This window comes from Mus caroli, chromosome 1 (genome assembly GCF_900094665.2).
Source record: "Mus caroli chromosome 1, CAROLI_EIJ_v1.1, whole genome shotgun sequence".
Classification (NCBI taxonomy): domain Eukaryota; kingdom Metazoa; phylum Chordata; class Mammalia; order Rodentia; family Muridae; genus Mus; species Mus caroli.
In genome coordinates, this window is record NC_034570.1 from 48,317,430 (window position 1) to 48,334,754 (window position 17,325).

At 39.4% G+C, this 17,325-nt stretch overlaps 1 protein-coding gene across 1 annotated transcript in view; it reads right to left on the reverse strand.

Annotated features, from left to right (window-relative positions):
• The window catches only part of Gtf3c3 (general transcription factor IIIC subunit 3), a 37,760-nt gene that overhangs the window by 16,535 nt on the left and 3,900 nt on the right, over window positions 1–17,325 (reverse strand). The window contains exons 3-11 of the mRNA XM_029475290.1: window positions 16,346–16,530; window positions 12,413–12,536; window positions 10,639–10,830; window positions 9,282–9,447; window positions 6,082–6,229; window positions 5,572–5,644; window positions 2,629–2,732; window positions 1,619–1,790; window positions 7–93 (exon numbers count right to left, since the gene is read on the reverse strand). Coding sequence (XP_029331150.1) covers window positions 7–93; window positions 1,619–1,790; window positions 2,629–2,732; window positions 5,572–5,644; window positions 6,082–6,229; window positions 9,282–9,447; window positions 10,639–10,830; window positions 12,413–12,536; window positions 16,346–16,530 — 1,251 coding nt within the window. The remainder of the gene's footprint in view (window positions 1–6; window positions 94–1,618; window positions 1,791–2,628; window positions 2,733–5,571; window positions 5,645–6,081; window positions 6,230–9,281; window positions 9,448–10,638; window positions 10,831–12,412; window positions 12,537–16,345; window positions 16,531–17,325) is intronic.

Below are 17,325 nucleotides of genomic sequence, written 5' to 3' on the forward strand. Positions count from 1 at the left end.
AAATTCTTGCATCCAAATGGAGTGGAGCCAGATCAACCACTTTACTGTAGCTTTCAGCAGCACGTTCCATGTAGCCCAAGGCCTTTAAACATTCTAAGATGTTAAAAGATATTTAATTCTCAAGTTGTAAATTGACCAAAATTATTCCTTTCCTAATATAGTTAGTAATTTTATTTTATTTGACTTTATGACACACCTCACTGATTTGCAGTCCTCCTGTACCAGCCTCCCAAGTGTAGGTTACCAGTTTATATTGCTTCACCTGGCAGTATTTTTCCCATTTTAAAGAAATATTAGAGCAATATAAGAAAATTATAACAACAAAGGAGTGAATATATATTGTTAGCACTTTAAAGCAACTATCTTATTCTCTATCAATTGGTCAATCCAATGATCAAGCTACTGATCCTTTCCCCTAATGGTGCTAGAGTCAAATTCAGAGCCTTATGCATATAAGGTAAGCATTCAATGGGGTGAGCTAGATTCTCAGCCTCACCCCATCAAAATTTACCTACTAAAGGGCTCTAAATCAGTGTCTATATTCAATTTGGTATGTCTTTATTCACTTAGTATTATGTTTTAAGCATTCCCCATGTCTTCACTGGCATTTTTGAATGTTATATAATAATCAAAATAATCACCTAGCCACACTAACATAAGGTCTGTTCCCAAATGTACACTCTGATCATGCCACAGGAAACAGCTTAATGTATCCAAAGTTTATGACTGGGAAACCCAACTTAATCCATAGACATGTTTATTATGGCACAGTGGTTATTCAAAGTATTAACTGCCTACATATTTTAAAATTAGTATTTTATAAAAGCTAGGGTACCGGCTTCTCCTAATTTGCCAACAGCGAGCTAGCTCACTCCTCCCATATGACATCATGAGCCCACACAGATGAGACTCTCCAGTTCTCACTTCTCACTACTATCAAATATCCACTTCACTTACATTGTTACTGGACACCCCAGTTTTATATCTCCCCAATATCAAGTCATTCCCATTATCCCACTCCACGCCTCAAAATGAATCCTCAGAAGTAAAATTCCTCCACTCCTCCATCAACCATTTGGCTTCTTCTTTGCATTCTAGCAGCCCCAACACCGATCTAGCTCATTCCACAGGGTCCTTTTCACTGCAATGACTTCCGAAATACTTTGCCTCAGATTGCTTCCTCAACTGTCTCCTTGCATGTGTGGCTCAAACAGCACTGAAAAGCATATTAACTATTTTCTCCCTGAATAACATTAAATATGCATACACACTATATGGTATGAGACATGAAAGATGGGTATTTAAGGGGCATATACATTATTACCCTAGCTGCAGCAAGGTCAGCATCATTAGGTAGAGAGCACTGTGGCTTTGATCTTTTTAATGTCACTAAGTCAGGAGAAGATCCTGGCATTCCTTAAGTGAAGGGGCTGAAGGATATGACAAGTATGGGCAAGCACTCAGTCGTCTGGCAAGACAACTTAAATACTAATCTTACACCAAAACCAGAAACAGGCATCAATATTCTACTATGTTAAAATGGCTACCGTGCTGGGAACATACACTCTAACCTGACTATATGGTTAAGTCTGATTCTCTTCCAAAACAAACGTGTTACCTGCATGCCGAAGCCAAACCACTGCGAGGTTGTATCTTTCAGAGCAAACCAGGGCACTGAGCAGGGGAAGGGCAGAATTATATTCACCAACATCCAGAAAAGCTTCAGCAACATCAAGATAGAGGTCACCCATATCTTCAGGATTCTGTTCTACCAGTGTTGTCAGAAGAGGCTAAACTCCAAATAAAAAACAGAGGCCAAACACTCATTACAAAGAACCACATCTGTTTATCAGCTACCTGACATAAGCCAGGAAGCAGCACGGACCAAGAAAAGCAGCTTGGTTCAGTTTTCTGCTCACTTCTGTATTGCTGTTAAAAAGATTCACACTTGCATCGCACACACATGCACGCCATCCATCACTCTGAGTGCCTTCCCAATACCCAGCCTGTACCTCTGGCTCCATGAGTTGGCTGATGTTATGAAAAGCTATTCATTCTCTCATTTCTTACCCAAATGTCATGTCCTCAGGTGACTATCCTACTAAAAACTTAGAACTTTCTCCCATCTCTACATTTTGTATATTTCTTGTTTTTCTTCAGAACACTTCACCAACTGATAACTTGCATATTTTATGAATGTATTTAATCTCCTAGAACCAAAGATCTGTGAAGGGAGGATTTGTTTTACTCAATACCTCATGCTAAGGTCAACAAAGCAGATTTCCAAATGTATTTTTTTTTTAATTAAATGAAATACTTGTTCCAAAAAAGTCAGAAAGAAAGAAAAACAAAAGAGTAGCTATAAGATTTTTGATAGACTGAAGGCAAATCCCACCTTCTCATGTTTGGATAGTTCTCATTCTAAAGTAAATGCCAAGCCCAATTCCAAACCACTTTGCTTTTATGAGCCATTCCTATGGAAATAATTTGATGCTTACTGTGTCCTCCCATTATTAAGAAATATGAAAATCTAAGGTTGGGTTATAATTTCTAGTCGTGGGAAGGAGAGTAAGCACTTGGGAAGGGTTTTAGCACTCTCCCGCAGGTGCAGCTGTCAGTACTACTTACATTGAGGGGTTCAAGGATGTTGAGATGTACGAGGCAGACCATCAGCTTCACCGTGATGTCTATTGGCACGCTGTCAGGTATAGAGCAGGTAACCGTCTCAGCAGCTGGGTGAACATCAGACAAGGCATTCCTATGTGTGAGCTCAGGATGTAAAGCAAGCTAAGGCAACTCCAGCCTGTACACAGATCCCATTTCCACTGCTCGGGGGAAGACCCTAGTCAGTACGCACTCTGGCCAATGTCTACCTGCAGCTTCTCATGCCCTCAGCCTGCCCTTTGTTTGTACTTATCCTGCCTTTTTCCCTAAGATCGACTTATACACAACTTTCCATTTCTTTTACCAGATTACACAGGATTTAAATGATAAAACTGACTAGATATACAAAATCTTTCTGTTTAAATTTTTGTATTCCAAATCTTCATTTTAGAATTTACTATAGAGATGCTTCTTAAAAAATTAAAAACTTTTCTGCTTTTCTAAAACTTTATTACAGCAACATGATTATTAAAATTCTGGGAAATTAAAGAAATTCTAACCTACATTTAATTCTTATTTTGCACATTAAATTACAAATCAGTTTGTTTCCATTTCATAAAACTATATAAGATATTAGTGATATGCCTTTGGCAGTAGAATCAAATTTAAGTTACTTAAAATGATATTTAAAATATCATTATATAATGACAATATACACTATCATGTTTTACAGAATTTGCCATTGACAGACTTTACTAAGCCATAGGAATATGGCTTGATTAGGAGACTGACTGTTAACAGTGAATCCATGATAGTAACTGGTAACACAAATTTAACTTTGATATTTATTTTACACAATTTTCCTACCATGAAATTTCGCTCACTCAAGACCTAAGCTCCCTGAAAACACATACCACCAAGTCTACCTGACTCAAGGCAGTGCCTACAGCATATTCTTTCTGTAGGTGGTATCTATAGTCACTCACCTACAAAGAACTAACCAATATGGTCTTTGTAATGAGCTCTGTGACTTCTAAAATGAGATTCTACTTAGATACAAGCTCTATATTCCAAATACTAGCATTTTGGTCTATTGTTTAACATGGTCTGAATGCGTATATTCATGTCCTTTGAAAGAGGCCTAAGGGAGCTCTGTGTCCTCAAAGCAAGATGGTACTACATCAAATCTTTCATGCCTTAATCTTAGACTTCCAAGCCTCTATAATTTTCTATTTGTAGATCATGAAGTCTAAAGTTTTAATATAGCATCCCAAATAACTATTTAACAAAATACACTTACTAAGGATACACTTGGTATAAATGTATAAACTAACAACTTTGGTTTCTACATCAAATTGCAAAGTAAAAGTCAACTTTCTGTTGACTATAAGATGTCTCAAATCAAGAAACTCGAGACACATGCAAATCATAGCTCTACAGAGCCACAATCTCAATAGTAGATAAGGCAGAATTTGTATCAGGTATATCTAAACGGTAAGCAGGCACTCGGGAAACCAGGGGAACTTGAAACTCCAGGTGTCATCTAAACCACAGAATGTACCAGCTTCAGGGGGACCCCTTCAATCAGACAACCACAGTCTGAGCAAAGCATTTAAATGGGGCGACAACTTGTTAGTAAGGACAGTGTAAGGAGCTTACCTTTTAAAAACAAAACAAAAAACAAAAAACCCTTGGTATGGTATCACCTGTATGGTATGGTATGCCTGCAATTTCAGCACTTGGGAGGTAGAAGCAAGAAGGATCAGGGATTCAAGGTCATAGTCAGCTGCCTTGAATGTGTGAGGCCAGCCTGGGTAGGCTACAAGGAAAAGCACAAACACTCAAGCAAAGGCTGAGGCTGTAAGGCAGTTGGCAGAGTGCTTACCTAGCATGCACAGAGAGCTAGGTTTAATCCCCAGCACCAAATAAAACTACAAGTAGTGACAAAAGCCTGTAAAGCCAGGGACAAGACAGCACAAGTTCAAGGTCATCCCTGGACACACTATGGCCACAAAAATGACAAACTTTGTTACAACACAGAAGAAATCACACATGTTAACCTTTTCACAGACTAGTTGGTGAAAAGGTCATACAAGAGCTGGAAGGGACCCTGCCAAGGCACAAAACTCCTCAGCACTGTGATTTTGTATCCTGAGCTGTCACACAGGGCAGGACAATCATACCAGCTCCTACCGTTGAAAGCTACTGAGGTTAAAGTAGACTTTTCAGTAGTAGATTACTCACAGCCCTTTTAGAAGTACCTAAGGTTCTGATCTACTCAGGAACTTACTCTCTTCTAAGAATAAGGAGTGGAGTATGGCGATGCACACCTATAATCCTAGCATTTGAAGGCTAAGGCAGGAGCATTGTCATGTGTTTGAGGCCAGCCTGGGTTACCCGGTAAGTTCTAGGTTAGGCTACAGAGTGAGAACCTGTCCCCCATCCCCCAAAAAAGAAACAAACATAACAGAATAAAACAAACATAAGTCGGTGAAACAGAACAGGGACCAAAGAATCATCCAGCTCAGATGGGCATATCAAAACAAAAATGCAAACCATCGTTTAAGATTGCTTATAAACCAAGGCTAGTAATCTATCTCAGTGTAGAGTGCTTGTCCTTCAGGCACAAGGCTCTGAATTTCAGCCCTAACAACACAAAAACAAAAGAAGAAAAATTACTTAAAAGACAACGTAAGAAGATTAGAATCCCGCTGCAGACAATGCTCTGGGAACCTACCAACTCAAGACCCCACAGCATCTAACAAAAGAGGGCAGCCGGGCAGTGGTGGCGCACGCCTTTAATCCCAGCACTTGGGAAGCAGCGGCAGGCAGATTTCAGAGTTTGAGGCCAGCCTGGTCTACAGAGTGAGTTCCAGGACAGCCAGGGCTACACAGAGAAACCCTGCCTCACCCCACCCCCCAAAAAAGAGGGCTATGCACATGTTCCTGCATGAAGTTAACTACAACCTTTATTCTCTTCTGAGGTGCCTTCTTCCAAAGTTTCCTTTTCTAGGATAATTCCAGAAAAATCTGTAATTACCTAAAAAAAAGAAAAAAAAATGGAAAAAATTAGAGAAATAAAAATTATATATAAAAAAACCTTTTTGTGAATGTTTATTTCAAATAGTTTTTACAACATAAAATAGTATTAAAAAATATAGTCCTTTTAAATAAGGAATTCTAACTGTGAAACTTTAACATTACTATATCATGTTTACTAAAAACCAAAGATGTATCAGTCTGATCACAAACTAAACTACCTTCTTCAACAGAAATAGCTCTACTGAGACCTCCTACTTTAGGGCTCTACAGTGGCAATATCATTTATATTTCACACAGAATCTAGCAATCTATTACTTTCTCATAGTTTGAATATAATTTAGTTTATAATTCAAATGATAAGATGCTAATTTCTAAGAATTTCTGGAAGACAAGCACAGGTTTATACCTAAGACAACCATACACGAACATTCCTACCTCCAAAGCTTTGTCATACTGCTTGTTGGAAATATATAATTCAGCTGCTATGTTAACATCTTCCATGGAGACTAAGCCTTGATGTTTTGAGAAAGCTTCTTCAATTATGTTTATAGCTGAAGCGCTGTCATTGGCTTCATAGTAACTCCTAAGAAGGGAGTGGAAGGTGAGTGCACAGCTAATGCTGATATAAAACTCACTGCCTTGCTTAGCCCTCTAACAATTCTAAATTCTCTGAATTCTAAAACATAGACCATACTATACTTATAATTTTCAAGCTTGTGATAGGCTGGCACCAGTGCTATCAAGAGAAAGGGTTGATGCCAGTGGAGAAGGTTCCTACAGTAAATATGGCAACAGTAACACCATTCCAAGTTTAGTACTACTAATCCTTAAATTCAGAAACATACACTCACAAGTAGGAATAAGACTTACCTTATTTTGTTGAAAGGGTATTTGAGAAAAAGAAGTTAGCCCCAGGAACAGAACTGCATTCTTTCAGCAGGCTGTGTAGTGTTTAGTCAACACCAGAAAGTAAATTAGCATACATGTACATCCTCCATCAACTAACTCTAACCCCTGATCAGCCCTACCTCTCCAGTAAACAGAAGTGGAAGGTCTTCATGACCACCTGATCCATCACCCTGCTCACTTCATCATCTCTAGGACTAGTCCTCAGTGTTGCTAAAAGAAAAAAACTAAGAACTATGAATGGTCACTGGTTACGGATGCTGAGTTCTCCTCCTTTGCAGCAGGAAAGATGTACACTGCTGCAGACTATTACACTGACTGGATGGTGCCTGGCATGTGACAGGCCAGGCTTCCACATTTATCAAAGTTTAAAAAGGCTTGGAAACCAGATTGTTTCTCAGTATTCACAGTAACCTTTATGAACAAGGAAACCACTCAATCAACCGTTATGAATAGCTTAGGTCCCAGGCCCTCCCTGCATACATATGCCTTCTGTGTTCAATTGGACACATGTGTCCCTAAGGACATGTTAGAGAGAGTCCCCGATTTCCCATCTTAGCCTTATGTGTAATTGAATGTCCATATGATTAAAATCAGATACATTATGAGAAGGGATTATGCATTATGCACAGTAAGAAAGCAAACACATGACTTAATCTACCAGTCAAAATAGAGAACTGCCCATACTATGGCCTTTAGCAACCAAACTCCTTCCCTTGACTCCCAAAAGGAATTAACAGGGGCACTTGAATATTTTCTCGCCTGTGTGCCCTGCAGTTTCTTTCTGATCTGTATTATTATTATTCATTGTTATTATTACTTTTTCACTTTTGAATTAAGTTTCCTTGCTACTGTGTAGACCATTATTTTGAATTCTTTAGATCAGGGACTAAGCAGCTAGAAGCATCTGGCCTGGTCCATGATTGCTACTATTATCACTTGGCCAAAAAAGATCTCCAGGTAGCTAATCCTCATCACCAACTCTCAGCGTTTGGGCCACGGGACCGGTCTGCATTGCTCCACAAAGACAACTACCCTACCTCACTGAAGTGCTTTCGTCAGGAAGTCTAGAATAGCATGCTCTTCATTTTGTCCCTGCACTGGACATTTCCATCTCCTGGCTGTCTCCTCTCTTTTGCCTGGTCAGCCCTTCCTTAGAGCCTCTTTCACCATCCTCTCTTCCTTTCTTCCCGATTAGCTGAGCACATACACAAGCCTGGGCACACACGTGTGTACACACACATAGTCCTCACATCAGTACATCAATCTTTAGATGAACTTTAAGTTACAGAGAATAGATTACTTTTTACTAGCTATTTCTTCCCTGATCAAGCTATGATTTTCCCTCCCAACTATCATTTCAGTAATTTTCAAACTAGACTTCCTGTTTCTGCCATTTTCACTCTTCAATTTTTGCTCAAAAGAGCAACTAAAATTGAGGCACCTAAATTTTAAGTTAAATCATGTCACTTTTCTACTCAAAGCCTTCAGTGGCTTCCAAACTATTCAGAGTAAAAGCCAAAGTTCTTGCCACACACCACAAAGGCCATCGCTATGCTCCTCTGAAAGCTCTCTGCTGTGTTGTCCTGAATGCTTCCATCTTGTTCCCTGAACATACTTGGCTCCTCTTTCCTAAGTATCAGCTCCCTTCAGACAAGACCACCAGGAGACAGGGAATTGGGCCCTTCACTAAACTTGGTTTTAAAATAACATACTCCATACATTGTGCATCTATCACTTTTCCCTGTTTAATTTGTCTCCATCACTTATCAATGTGATCTATAAAATATCTGGCTGTCACTTGCTTGCTACCTATCCCCTTCACAGGACTACAACCTCCATAAGGGCAGAAAACTTTTAACAGTTGCTTGGTACTAGACATCCTGGTTCCTTGTCCACTGCTTATATGAAGATACACTCAATGAATACTTCTGGAGGCCAAAGGACCAAAGCAAAGCCTAATCAGTCAGCTGGCCACTGCCACTCCTCACATAATATACAATATATATGAAAAATAAACTGATCTTCAGGGCACATCATGATTCCTTAGCTCTACTAGACTAGTCAGTAGTAGCTACAAATGAACTGCAGATGATCTGGGAAGGCCCTCATTGCTCATCAACTTAGAGTTGCTTCCCTCACTTGTAAACATGTATGACTGTCCTGAGAGGGTAAGGGGCAGTTCACAGCTAAAGAGCATCAGAATATAAGTCATTAGATTAATGGGCTAATTCTAATATGCCAAAATCAAGACAGTTAACCCAGGAAAAAATGTTGCATCGTGCTCTTCAAACATGTTACTTAACATACTGTTCTAGTACTGACTCAAGATATTTATAGAATATTTCAGATTGCAAACATTTCATTGACACATCTGCAATAAAAAAAATCTTAAAACCATCATAAATATCTACAACTTCCTCTAAGTTACAGAAGCATGGTAATGTCCTTGAGAAGCACGCCTCACTTCTCAGCTTCTGAGCACTGCAAGTCCAAGCTTACAGACAGAACTTTCTGAACAGTCATGCAGCTGACACACAGGAAACCAAAAGCACTAAAACAAAACAAACAACAACAACAAAACCCAGCTAGAATTGGACAAATATAAAACATAGAAGACAAAATTTTTCTTTGGACCTTAATGCAAAGTACATTCTATTTCAAATAGTCTAGATTTGCAAAATGCCTAGTAATGGCATATATGTACATATGTTTCACTTCAAACTTACTTTGCCATATCTCTAGCCAACTGCATAAAACGTTCTCCATCAGATGGAGACAAAAGATTTAAAATGCGCCTATAGCCATCCATGGCCATTTTATGATCACCCATCTGTTCATAAAGGCTTGATCTCTCCCACAGGTAACGGACATTAGTAGGTTCATATTTAAGAGCTAGAAAGAAAAAGCAAAGAGATAAAAATTACATATTTATCAAAAGAAGTGTGACTTAGCTCAAAAGCATAATAAACACTTTCCCAGTAAAAACAACAACAAAATATTCTGGAATAAATCTATCTTCATAAGAAAGATATCTTTAAGCTGGGTGTGGTGGCACACGTCTTTAATCCCAGCACTCGGGAGGCAGAGGCAGGCAGATTTCTGAGTTCGAGGACAGCCTGGTCTACAAAGTGAGTTCCAGGACAGCCAGGGCTTCACAGAGAAACCCTGTCTCGAAAAACGAAAAAGAAAGATATCTTTACTTTGTACACTAATTCTTATTGGTCACTCAAGTCACAAAAAGTTAACTGCCTGAAAGCAACACTGAGCTCAGTAGGAAATCTAAAGCATTGTTCAGCCACCTAGTTTTGTGCTACATTCAACACAATATAAAGTAAGTCACAACCAAACAAAGAACAAAGGGCTCCAGATATATGCCATAACAGACTATAAGAAACAAGTACATTTGGGCTAGCAGAATAACTCAACGAACACAAGAAACAACCTATTATGTATCTAATAATTCTGCAACACTCATCTATACTTCAGGGGACATAACAAAAGAAGAGGTGGAAAGACTACAGAGCTAGAGGGTCTGGATGCTGCTGTGAAAACACTACACCCTAAACATGGCCTGGAAGATGCAACTCTTCACAATATGGTTGCCTAAACAAGCCCAGCATAATGATAATACTAGTTGATAAGCCAAAATGAATAAGGAAAATTTTGCACAGTTCCATCCTTAGAAGATCTACAGGTGATCAATGGATACTGGGAAAAGGAAAATCAGCCTCTTCCAGGGAAGAGGGGGGTACTGTCCTATCCCAAGTGGCTACCCCTGGCCACATGGACATATAAGTCAAGCTAAAGGGAGTTAGCAGGTTCCATGCACACACGAAAACACACTAATAAGCAGGTGAGCATGAACTGAGAGGGTGACATGAGAGGACTGAGGAACTTGAGAGAAAGAGAAGGAAAGAGTGACAGTTCTCCAACTGTCCATTCTTCAAACAATTTAAAAAAGAGAAACAACACCTGGAGTAACAACATAACCCAAAAGAATAAATGCACTAATGACCCACTGTGTAACAACTAATAAAATAAGAAAAATATTTCTTCCCATTCACACAAGAAAAATGTCATTACCTTTTGTATAGCAAAAAATAGCCTGCTTAATGTTATCTTGTTCCAGAGACATTTCTGCCAGCCTAACCCATTCTTCTGTGTCACTGGGATTTAAATGTGCAGCAATCAACTCAAACTGCAATGATTTCTCCATGTCACCTTGATCCTCGTATATCATGGCAAGTGTAGAGAATGGCTCATAAGCCAAAGGAGCTATAATAATAAAAATAACAAAAAATAAATTTCACTGGGTAAAAGAATAGGCTTAAGCTGGTATTGATACTACAGTTCAAACTATAGATATTTTTCTAATAACTAAATTCTAAATCATTCCAACAGAATTATAAAAACAATTCAACATAACTGAATATAAAACTCTGTTATATTTTCTTTATTTTTCAAACATTCTTAGCCATTTTTATTTATTTATTTTTGGGATGGACTCTTGCTACCTAGCTCAGGCTGATCTCAAACTTATTTGTAGACCAGATTGGTCACAAACCTGAGATCTCCCCTAGCCTCCCTAGTCATTTTTAAGCATTATTTTCTTTTAACAAAATACAATTTCATAAAAACCCTGCTTTCTACCAAACCTTCTGAATGAAATTCTCATTAGTAAGACTAAGTATGGCTTAAAAACTTGGTGATTTCACCCCAGGAAGCTACAGTCCCATCAGTGGGTTGAATTTTCACTATTTCAAGCTTTTGCATAGAGGATGGATACAACAGAGTACCCAAACAGCATCTCAGTCAAGGATGTCAAATGTAATAGTTAATCTATATTTCTTTAAAAAACAAAAACAAAAAAACCTCAAAAACTCCTGGAGATTGTTCGAAGAATATTTCCCAAATAAACAGAAGGTGAAATAAATAATATTGGAAAAAAAGAACCAAGCAATATATCATAAAGCAATGCTTGGTTAATCCTATTTCTGATGGGCTGGGAAAATATGTAGGGGCCACAAGTTGCCCTAATGAATAATCCTAGAAATTACAGTAAGACTTTTAAAAGGATCAAGTCTAATTAAAGGGCAATGTCACAATATTGAAAGAATACATTAGTTGTATAACAACTACCCAAAACACTCTGCAGGGCAACTGACAGCATCCAGAAAAGTAATATGATAGAAGCAATTGGTCACAATCAGTACTAAAGATGTCCTTCAACATATCTAAGATGTGTCATTTAATGAAGAGATAAAATGACAGACTTAGATGTGTGTTTAGCAAAAGAATGATTAAAACAATTTAGCACTGACTAATCTAGAAAATGGACCAAAAAGCATAAAAATATCAAAAAACCTTAAATTTATTAAAATGTTCTTCAATATGATTTTAACACAATACAGTCATCATTAAAAAAAAAAAGAAGAAAAACAACAGGGTCCAAGGCATTAACTGAGTTGGTGTGGAGCACTTGCCCAGAATGTAGAAAGGTATATTCAATCCACAAGCAAAACACAATTGAGACAGGATGAATGGATAAACTGGCTGACTTAAAGAGATTAAAGCTATAAACGTCTAAAACTCCTAAAACGAGATGCTGAAAGGGGAGGAAAGGGCCAGGAAGAGTTCAAAAAACAGTACTGACTTTCACGGAACCACACACCCTGCGGCTGAATCACACCCTGTGGTTTTTCATTCTCTATCCATGTGAAAAGTGGCAGGTTACTAATACTACAGTCACCTCTATCTTCTGAAGGTATTTTATAAATAGCACAATCAAATGTGTCCCTGTCTTAAAGGTTAACCAGTTAAGTATCATTATCATCAATGAAGTCCCCGCAGAAAACACCTTGTCTTATGATTTCCATGCACATCAATATGGCTTCTTCATGTTCTCCTCGAGCAAAGCGAATGTTGGCTTCACCCATGAGACCTCTCAGGGCTCTGGGGAGTTTACTCCGAGGCCTCTTCTCCTGTCCAGAAAGAAAACAAAATGGAGACTAAGACAGAATAAAGCTCAGATTTCAACTCCAAACACTTACATACGACATAACGAAGACTTCTCTCTAAAACTTCTTAATCTTCTAAACTCAGAACTAGATACTCAGTAGCTATAATTCTGATGCCTTAATAGTTAAATCTAATTACAAAAGACAAGCTAAAATTCAAATGCAGGCAACAACAAAATTACTTTATGATACTCTCCAAAGAGGAGCACCAAAGAAAGTAAAAACAAGCCAGGCATGGTGGTGCACACCTTTAATCCCAGCACCTAGGAGGCAGAGGCAAGTAGGTGGATCTCAGTAAGTACAAGGACACCTTGGTCTATAGAGTAAGTCCAGGACAGCTTGAGCTGTTACACAGAAAATCCCCGTCTCGGGGTTGGGGGTGGGAAGAAAGAAAGTAAAAAAAAACCTTCCTCCAGTTGAAAGTTCAAACTACAATTAAATGCAGGCTGTCAGATGGTCAGGAATTAGTAAACAGGCAGTCAGCACAACCACACCGTGCAACAAGATGGACCACATTACATTATATGACAGGACTTCTTTGAAATTCATTAGAATACATTTGGTTCAAAACAACAACAAAAACCCCTCTTGAGTTACATAATGTATCTTTTAGTAGCAAAGCTACAGAACATTTGACACATAAACAAATAAGTCTTATGTAAAATTTTCCAAAAGGAAGCATAAGAAATGAATGACAATTCACAACAGTCTCAAAGAAAAGAAAATTTCTAGAAATACACCTAACTAAGTAAGGTAGTAAGAGACCTCTACAATGAACCTTTAGATCTCTGAAGAGACTGAGGAAGACACTAGAAGATAGGAAGACTCCAACTCATGGACTGGCAGAACGTTGTAAAAATATGACCATATGTGTGTAAAAACTCCTATGTCAGGCACAGGAAGTTTCAAGTTGTTGGTCAGGGGAAAAGACACCCCCACACACCCCCACACACATACACAAATACACATACACATACACACACACACACACACACACACACACACACAATATAGGTTACTGCCATGAGCCCTGGCTGCCTACTAGAAATTAAAGGTAAGACTCTCTTGCTGAAGACAAAACACACTTCAGACAGAGGGTGGAGAAATAGAGATAGCACTGACCTACCTGGAAGGCTCCTCCACTAAGAGAGGACTCTCATATTATAAGAGAACTAGCTCGCAGAACATCCAAAGGTTTTCTCCTTAGTCAATGGAGAAAAGCAGTCAACAGTCATACTCAGTTGTAAAGCTTAAAAACCACAACCACGACCAAAACCGCAAGGTATTCTTAAAAAGACAATAATGGCACCTATCTATACTGGGTGTAACCAATGGCCACTTTATCAGACTTACTCCTTTCACCAAGAGGGAATGCATGCCCGGTACAGTAAGCTTGGGCAACTACTCATAGCTGGTGAAACCATGGAACATAGAGAAGCACTTACTTTCCTAAAGCTGTATAATGTCTGTGCTCTAAATCCTCATCCTCACATCCACAGCTAAGTGCAGCTCTCACCCCTTATCAAACATGCTTCTTGTAAGGCAAAGGACACTGTCCATAGGACAAAACGGCAACCAACAGATTGGGAAAGGATCTTTACCAATCCTACATCTGAGAGAGGGCTAATATCCAATATATACAAAGAACTCAAGAAGTTGGACTCCAGAGAGCCAAATAACCCTATTAAAATAAGGAGAACAGAGCTAAACAGAGAACTCTCAACTGAGGAAACTCGAAGAGCTGAGAAACACCTAAAGAAATGGTCAACATCCTTAGTCATCAAGGAAATGCAAATCAAAACAACACTGAGATTCCACCTCACACCAGTCAGAATGGCTGAGATCAAAAACTCAGCTGATAGCAGATGCTGGAGAGGATGTGGAGAAAGAGGAACACTCCTCCATTGCTGGTGGGACTTCAAGCTGGTACAACCACTCTGGAAATCTGTCTGGCAGTTCCTCAAAAAATTTGAAATAGTACTACCTGAGGACCCAGTTATATAACTCCTGGGCATATACCAGAAGATGCTCCAACATGTAATAAGGACACATGCTCCACTATGTTCATAGCAGCCATATTTATAATAGCCAGAAGCTGGAAACAACCCAGATGTCCCTCAACAGAAGAATGGATACAGAAAATGTATATTTACACAATGGGATACTACTCAGCTATTAAAAACAATGACTTCATGAAATTTGCAGGCAAGTGGATGGCACTTGAGAATATCATCCTGAGTGAGGTGACTCAGTCACAAAGGAACAAACTTCGCATATACTCAATGATAAGTGGATATTAGCCCAAAAGTTCGGAATATCCAAGATTCAATTCACAGACCATATGATGCCTAACAAAGAAGGAAGACCAAAATGTGGATGCTTCAGTGCTTTTTAGAAAGGTGAACAAAATACTCACAGGAGGAAATATGGAGACAAAGTGTGGAGCAAAGACTGCAGGAAAGGCTATCCAGAGACTGCCCCACCTGGGGATCCATCCCATATACAGTCACCAAACCCAGGTGTTATTGTGGATGCCGGGAAGTACTTGCTGATAGAAGCCTGATATGGCTCTCTCCTGAGAGGCTCTGCCAGAGCTTGACAAATACAGAGGCAGAAGCTCACAGCCAACCATTGGACTGAGATCAGGGTCCATGATGGAGGAGTTAGAGACAGGACAGAAAGAGCTGAGAAGGTTTGTAGCCCCATGGAAGGAGCAACAGTGTCAACAGGCCAAACCACCTAGAGCTCCCGGGGACTAGACCAACAACCAAAGACTACACATGGAGCGACCCATGGCGCTGGCCACATATGTGGCAGAAGATGGCCATGTTGGTCATCAGTGGAAGGAGAGGCCCTTGGTCCTGAGGGTGTTCGATGCCCCAGTGTAGGGGAATACCAGGGCAAGAGGACAGGAGTGGGTAGGGGAACACTTTCATAGAGGCAGGGGAGGGAGAATGAGATAGGGGATTTCCGAAGAGGAGACCTAGAAAGGGGAAAATATCTGAAATGTAAATAAAGAAAATATCCAATCCAAAAAAAAAAAAAAAAACAGCAGAGAGAACAATTACAGAAAGTCAAAACACAGAGACCAGCTGACAGTTGACAATACAAATCCTCTATCTAAGGCTCAGGGAGCACTGCAGGAAGGGGGTGGAGATTAAGAACCAGGACATCTGCTGAGAGACAGTGTTTTCTATATACAAAAGTGAAAATGCACCCATGAAATCTCAACAGTATAGTTGCCTACCTAAGTATTACCTAAAGACTGACAGTACCAACTGACAAGTTAATGTGGGTGGGGACTCTCACAGGGCCCAGCCCTAGATGAAGAGCTACAGGCAATCAACATTGCTGAGAGATTCAGCTTAGCAACCCTGATAGGTTACCAATCCCAAGCAATGAGCCCTAAAATCATATACATATGAACAAAAGTAAATGAACTCAGCAGGTTGAATTTATATACTTATTCTCCCTCCCCCACCCCAACATGCATGCATGCACACTGGTAATAATAATAAGAGACCATGATTTTAGAGTGGAGCAAAGAGATGATACAGGAGGGGTTGGAAGGAGAAGACAGGGTGGAAAATGATGTAAATACAGTACTCAGGTATGAGATAAAGCTTTAATTTAAAAAGAAAAGATGAATGACAGTAGTTGCCTCCTAGCTTTTGTTCTTACTGTTGAACTATTTCCCAAGTATAACTGAAAGCTTCCCTTTCAGTAACTACATCAGTTTCTCACATTTTTATATAAAATAATTAACAGCTTACTTTCATCATTTTCTTGGTTTCACGGTTGAGAACCATCTCCAACACAAATACATCGCCTGCAGTGGGTTGCTCTGCTGTTTCTTCCTCCTCTTCTTCTTCTTCCTCCTCTTCATCATCTTCAGTCTCTCCAAGCATGGAAGCAAAGACTTTGTGAACTGACTTACTCACTCCATCTGATGTTTCTCCTAAGGAAAGGTACATTGAGGTTTGGGGAGGGAAAAAAAAAATCAGTAAAATGCTAGTTGATGGAGTACAAATTCCTTACCAAAGCACAGACTTGAAAGTAAATTACAAATGTCCCCTTCCCTCCCCCTCAAAAAACCAAACCAAACCAAACCAAACCAAACCAAAAAAGAAAAGAAAAGAAAGGAAAGGAGAAGAGAAGAGAAGAGAAGAGAAGAGAAGAGAAGAGAAGAGAAGAGAAGAGAGCTGTTGCAAAGCCATGTCTTTTATTCTGCAGGGATGGCTGATTCACCTCCTGCACCTCATCCAAATATACAAGCAAAATAAAGAGAAAAATCAAAAGCAGATACGGAAACAGGTAAAAGCAGAAAGTTTTTTTTTGTTTTGTTTTGTTTTGTTTTGTTTTACTTAGTGGTATGGTGATCTCTAACTGAAACCTAAGAGATGTGAAGCTAAAAACAGGAGGATCCTGGGAGTTTGCTGACCAACTGATATAGCCAACTGCTGAGCTCCAGGTTCAGTGAATAAGACTGAATCAGAATGGCCTCCATAGGCTCAAATATTTACCACCAAGAAGCATCAGTATTTGAGAAGAATTAAGAAGTATGACCTCATTGGAGGAAGTGTCACTGGGAGTGGGCTTTGACATTTCAAAAGCCCACCCAGGCTCAGGCATGCACATGCACTCTCTCTCAATATCTCTCTCTCTCCCTCTCTCTCTCTCTCTCTCTCTCTCTCTCTCTCTCTCTCTCTCCTCTCTCCTCTCTCCTCTCTCCTCTCTCTCTCCTTTCTCTCTT